Source organism: Sinocyclocheilus grahami, unplaced genomic scaffold (genome assembly GCF_001515645.1).
Source record: "Sinocyclocheilus grahami isolate Dianchi unplaced genomic scaffold, SAMN03320097.WGS_v1.1 scaffold2266.1, whole genome shotgun sequence".
NCBI lineage: Eukaryota > Metazoa > Chordata > Actinopteri > Cypriniformes > Cyprinidae > Sinocyclocheilus > Sinocyclocheilus grahami.
In genome coordinates this window covers 35,188-42,092 of record NW_015507445.1, presented here as the reverse complement: position 1 = coordinate 42,092, position 6,905 = coordinate 35,188, and the positions used below count along the sequence as shown (strand labels likewise).

Below are 6,905 nucleotides of genomic sequence, written 5' to 3'. Positions count from 1 at the left end.
GCGGTGATTGGCCAGAGCTAATAGTTGAATGAATGGCATGCATTACATCTTTCTGGTAGAACTTACTTTAAAGCTATCATTTCTGGTTGCATATATATATATATATGTATGTATGTATAGTGATTGAGTTGCTTTTCAGATTCTCAAAATACAAATGTGGAGTGACAGCTTGTGTGTGTGTGTGTCTGTGTGTCAGGGTGTGTGCGCGTTTTTGTGACAAATGAGGACATACATTTGTATAATGACAAAGGTATGACATAGGTATTACAAGGAGAAGGTGACTTTTCATTACCCCATGTCCCCACTTTTCAAAACGCATATAAATCACACAGAATGGAATGTATTGAAAATCTGAAATAGCACAAAGTTTCCTGTGAGGGGTAGGTTTAGGGGTAGGGTTGGTGTAGGGCAATAGAATATACGGTCTGTACAGTATAAAAACCAGTATGCCTATGGGATGTCCTCACTTTTCACAAAAACAAACCTGTGTGTGTGTGTGTCTGTGTGTGTGATTGTAGAAACAATGTCTGATTTTATTTTAGTCCTGCACACAGGCTATTAGAAAAGCAGTAGTGTGTTCATAGTCAGTGAGTTGCCATGAGCATCTATAAAACCAAACAACATGCTCTCAGAGTCTGTCCTTACTGACATGTTTCATGTGACCATATCAATATTGTGTAACTATAGTCAGTTAGGAATAGATTCTCCTAAAATAAGACATGACCAAAGGGTAAAACAACTACTTAGTAGTTCTTTCTAAAACTGTAAGGCAAGATAGTCTAGAGATTCAGTATTTGTCTAAGGGACTCAGGTTCGAACCACAACCCTACACGCTGTATTAAAATCAAAATAGTCAAATAGCAAAAATTGAATAGACAGAAATTATTGTTTAAAGCTAATACATGGCCTGATGAAAAAGTGAGTCTGTTGGGTTCAGACGTGTGATTTAGAAAGTATTTGTACAGGTGAGTCTGTGAGATCCTCCAGGTTTAATGACCACTGACTCAGACTCAGTCAGTGTTTGACACCAACAGACTGAAAAACAAACAGTTCAACATTAACATTTACAACAGTACACATGAGTAAGTCTGATCATCAACAGGTTTTCAAGAGTCCTTCTTACATTCTGTGAAAGCAAACATGAAGACAAAACCCAATTTAGACACAAAATCCATTGTCATGCTATGAAAAGAGCAAGCAAAACAAGTTTTTGTGTCGAGATGAATAGCTTGGAGACTTTTGAGGAAGACAAATAGAAGTAGGTTTGCATAGGGTGCCCTCTAAAGGTACATTTGCATTTCTGTGCCCTTATTAGCCTCTGTAACCATAGCTGCCTTTAAATGTATTGTTAGTTACTTCTTATTCACTAGGCTATGATAGATGATTACCAATTAATTGCATATGTTTTTATTTAATCCAAATCCAGTTTTCTCAAATCATACAAAACATACAGATTGTTCCTTAAAATATATAGTTTATATACACTGTTTCACACACAAAGGTAAACAGAGTTTCCTTTATTCATAGTTGGAGTAACATGTTTTGGGATTAACTGTGATGAGATGGTTGAGTATTTCTACATGCTTTAATGTTGATGTTGAAGAATGAGAGATGGGCTAGTTTTTTAGATTACCATCTGAACGGTTTTTGATAATGTCTGGCATGAACAGTGTATGGTTTCTCCAAAGCACATTGAGTTTATGTACTGCACAGAAGCCTCTTGTGTTACTGTGTTTTTCGGGCACAGTAATAAACGGCAGTGTCTTCAGCCTGCAGAGTTGTCATGTGCAGATACACCTGCATTTTACTGTTGTCTCTGGAGATGGTGAATCGTCCTTCAACAGTTTTAGAGTAATATTTGCTGCTGCCACTTGGAGCAGAAATATGTGAGATCCACTCGAGAGCTTTCCCTCCAGCTTGTCTTATCCATGAAATAACTGCATCTCCAACATCAATCCCAGAGAAGGTACAGGTCAGTTTATGATTGTTCCCTGGTTTGATGACGACTGACTCAGACTCAGTCAGTGTTTGACCTTTGCACTCTGTTAAAATAAAAGTCAGACCGTTGTCTACAGCAGTCAGTAATAAAGTAGTATAAAAATATATTCCTAAATCATACTTACCGTGCATAAATACTATTTTGCTTATTAAACATGTAATTCTGAAGACCATTTTTGCAGCAGTTTTTGTTCAAAAATCTCACTGACAAAATACTGAGGAGTTAAATATGGAGGGTTTATACACTCTAAAAAATGCTGGGTTGTTTCAACCCAATGTTGGGTCAAATATGCACTAACCCAACTGTTGGGTTAAAAAGCTCATTTAAAAATGTAACCAAAATTTAACCCAACAGTTGGGTTAGTCCATATTTGACCCAACATTGGGTTGAAACAACCCAGCATTTTTTAGAGTGTAAGACAGAAGGTACAATTAATTTGCATTGTCCATCCCCCAGCTGATTTTACATCAGTACAAAGAAAGTCAGACCAAAAATAAAAATAAAACCCCAAGCATGGCTTTATCTTGCTTATCTTGTACGTAAACAATAGTTGTCATTATTGTCACTTTTATTTTAAAAATGTTATTTTATTACTGTCACTTTTATTTTATGTATTTATATATTTATTTTATGACCATGTTCACAGTAAAATAGAAAATTGCTTGTGTCTCACACATGTTAATAAATTGGTTAGTAATTAACTGGTAATTCTTTATAATTTGTCGTAGTTATGAATTAGTTCTTAATGAGTTTAATTTTATTCAGTAATTATTGATTATCTAATAAGAAATCAACTCAGTCTAAAACCTAAATTCGTTATTACTTAATGATTAGTTATACTTGTTTCCAGAGTAGTTAATAGTAGATGAAGTGTTTCTGTACTACTGCTCATTTGTCCTGCACTTCTTTCTGCATAGTTACCTGTTAACTATGGACCAATATTTTAAAATGCTACCAAAGAATGGCTTAAGTGTTTTGAATAACATCTAAAAACAAGTAATATTTTATATTTTGGGGATATTTGCAGTAGAACTGCTTTTGTGATGTGATGCATGAATAGTTTTTGTTCAGTCCTGCAGTCTTTTGTGTAACTGTGAATCTCTAGCACAGTAATAAACAGCTGTGTCTTCAGGCTTCAGGCTTTTCAGCTCTAAATACAGCATGTTTTTGCTGGTGTCTTTGGTGATGGAGAACTGTCCCTGTAGAGACTGAGCAAAAACAGTGCCAGTGCCACCATCAATATGCCCAATCCACTCCAGTGCTTTCCCTGGTTTCTGACGGATCCAGTGCATGTAATAGCTGCTCATTGAGAATCCAGACACAGTGCAGGACAGAGTCACTGATTCTCCAGGCTTTTTCACCACAGAATCTGAGGAGGTCAAAGACTGACCACTAACAGCTGAAAAACATGGAACAAATCATGTTAGATGATCTAAAACAGTGAAACTATGATAATACTCAGAACAAATGGGAATTTATCACATGAAATAATCATTAGTAGGAGTTTATACATCATCTCCATTACCACAGTAAAATAGTGATAGGTTACACTGCAGTTGTTTTAGACACTGGACACTATAAGTTCAGCTTATAACAAAGTCTTTGAGGAGTCTTGGAGACGTTGACCCTTCCCACAAAATCACTTGCATCTGAGCATTTCTACAGTAGACAAAGAAAAAAATCTTCACTTATATTTTAATGAGAAAAGAAGGGCCCCTGCCCTTTTTCCAGAATTAACTAAAAGTGCCCAGAGGCGTACCTACATGAAGTGGGGTCTAACAGTCTATCATCTATCAGTATATAATGCACAAAACAGGATGCGCGCTCTCTCTTACTCAGATGTGCACGCTCAAACCTGTGCACTCAAATCTATATAATTGTCTTCTCTCCTGGAACTAATGTTGCCAGAAGCCCATCAACCACCTGATTTCCATGACTGACTGATGAAACAGTACCTTTCAATTGTATAAAAAAAAAAAACGGATCCATCTTTGTTAGCATTTTCAAGCTGATATTGGTCAGTGAATTCTCGTTATTTTATTATTTAGCCTAAAAGTTATTTTAATTAAGTGTCTATTCTAAACAGGTAGGCCTATTTATTTGAATTATTTTATGTATATCAGCAAGTGAACAAGTTGCAGCAAAGCTCACGAGAAGAATGTTTTGTTTAGTTGTCTTTTTGTAGTCTGTGCGTTTCTCTTAATTCGCGAGACACGAATAATATCTTTTGTAGCCTAATGAATTCAAGCGCAATATCGAACGGAGAAAATATATATTTCAAATTTTTTATTAATTTGGCTCTAAAAAAATGGGAATGTTAAAATATTCAAGGCACAGCTGTTGCATGACAACCTCATTTGCTCATGGAAACAATGATGAATAAAATGTTTTATTTGGTTTGGAGTGGAATAGAGTGTGGACAGAAACATAAATTGGTAACTATGCTTACCGTTGTTCTGTTTCCTCTTTTTCTCCTCTATTTTTCGCTTCAGGCTGCCTGACAGATTTGTCCTCGTCTTTATGTTTAACGTTTCTTTATGTGTGTGTGCGCGAACTTTTTTCAGTTCATTCCTAAGTTGCGCAAGCTCAACTTCCATATGAAATGGATTAAAAATGCTCGGGTCCCGCGTTTTGCTCTGCTCCAGATCATACATGTTCTAATCTACAGCACCACGAGGACACCAAGGAGCCGAGGCAGAAAAAGCATAATGTCTCAGGTTACGTATGTAACTCTGGTTCCTCGAGGGAACGAGACGCTGCGTCGAAAACGCTAGGGGAACACCTTCTACGACCCACGCTCTGAATCACATGTGAAATCAGTCCAATAGCTTAATGGACCGTCACGGGCGGGTGACGTCATGACCAGGAAGCTATAAAAGCACGTGCGGCGGAGCCAGCATCAGCTTCTAGGAATGAAGCAAGCGCTGGCAGGGACGCCGGAAGTATGGCACCGAGACGCAGCGTCTCGTTCCCTCGAGGAACCAGGGTTGCATACGTAACCTGAGACGTTCCTCTTCAGGAACTTGAGCTGCGTCGAAAATGCTAGGGGAACGAGAATGCCCACGCCGCCAGACTCTAACGGTGAGGGGAGATCAGAGGACTCATAACAGATGGAGATGGCATCCACTATCCACCAACTGAGGGTTTGTTTAGTTGCTGGAAGACCTCTTTTAAGGGGACCTTAGCACACAAGCAACTGGTCCGCCTTCCTCCACAGGGCAGCTCTGTGGACGTATGCATCCAGTGCTCGCACTGGACACATACAATTAAGCTTCTGCTGGTCTGGTTCCCCGAAGGGAGGAGGACTGAAGACCTGAAGTACGATGGGCTGCAGTACTGATGAGGGGACTTTTGGGACATACCCCACACGAGGGAACAGAAATGCTTTGGCCAGACCGGGCGCAAAGTCAAGATAGGAAGGGGCCACAGAAAGGGCCTGTAAATCCCCAACTCTCTTAAGAGAAGATATCGCCAGAAGAAAGGTAGTCTTTATCGTAAGGTGGCGATCAGAAATTTTTTCGATAGGTTCGAATGGAGGCTTACAGAGAGCTTCTAGCACCACTGCTAGGTCCCATGTAGGGACACGAGATCGTACCAGAGGCCTCAGCCTCAGCGCACTGCGGAGGAAACTATAACCAGGGGGTGTCTCCCCACTGAGATGCCACCGAGAAGGGCGTGGTAGGCCGCAATGGCCGCTACGTAGACCTTCAGGGTGGAGTGGGTTAACCCTGTAGAGAAACGGGCCTGCAGGAACTCCAGTACTGTACCGACTGGGCAGTTAGCTGGGTCGAGCTGGCGGTCTCTACACCAGGAAGTGAAAAGTTTCCACTTCCAAGCGTACAGTTTCCTCGTGGAGGGAGCTCTGGATTGGAGGATGGTCTCAACAACCTCAGTTGAGAGACCAGAAGCTACTAGTTGTAGTAGCAACACACCCATAACTTCCACAGCTCCGGGCGGGGTTGAAATATCGTGCCCTCCGCCTGTGAGAGAGCCGTCGAGAAGGGAAATCAGGTCCGGGAACCATACTCGGCCCGGCCAGAACGGGGCTATAAAACAGTAAGCGGACTCCGTCCTGGCGCACTCTCTCCAGAACTCCTGGGAGCAGAGCGATCGGGGAAAAGGCGTACAGACGAAGCCTCGGCCACGCCTGTACCATGGCATCCAGCCCCAGTGGAGCTGGATGAATCAGAGAGCACCAGAGGGGACATTTTGATGTCTTCTGAGTCACAAACAAGTCCACCTGAGCCGCCTCCACTCCCCGGGCCTCGGCCCCTGCCTCGACAGGATGTCTGCTACCACATTGAGATGCCCAGGAATGTGCACCGCTTTCAGCGAGAGGAGTCTCTCCTGGGACCACACAAGGATCTGGTGTGCCAATTTGTACAAACGGCGCGAGCGCAGACCTCCCTGGTGGTTGATGTAAGCGACCCCCGCTGTGTTGTCGGTGCGCACCAACACATGGTGACCTCTGAGGTCTGGGAGAAAGTGTTTCAATGCTTGAAATACGGCCAGCATCTCCAGACAATTGATATGCCAAGTCAGATGGCGACCACTCCACAGACCGCGGGTAGGGTGGCCACTCATGACCGCACCCCAACCGGTGAGGGACGCATCTGTCGCTAGTGTCACGCGGCGACAAAGAGCTCCCAGTACCAGGCCCCGAGACAAGAACCAAGGTTTCCTCCACATGTTTAAGGCATGTAGGCATCTCCGCGTGACCTTGAACATGCGAGGTTCCCCTCGGGGAGAACCCCCTGGTCTTGCGCCACCACTGTAGGGGTCTCATGTACAGCAGGCCAAGAGTAATCACGTTGGACGCAGCTGCCATCAGACCCAGCAGTCTTTGAAACTGCTTGACAGTGAGTGACTGGCCTTCTTTCACTCTCTTGACTGTAGTGAGGATCGA

At 42.3% G+C, this 6,905-nt stretch overlaps 1 gene segment (V, D, J or C); it reads right to left on the bottom strand.

The window, feature by feature from the left end:
• Positions 1-3,066: 3,066 nt before the first annotated feature.
• The window catches only part of LOC107574548 (Ig heavy chain V region 6.96-like), a 17,067-nt gene continuing 13,228 nt past the window's right edge, over positions 3,067-6,905 (bottom strand). The window contains 1 exon segment of the V gene segment in view: positions 3,067-3,398. Coding sequence covers positions 3,067-3,398 — 332 coding nt within the window.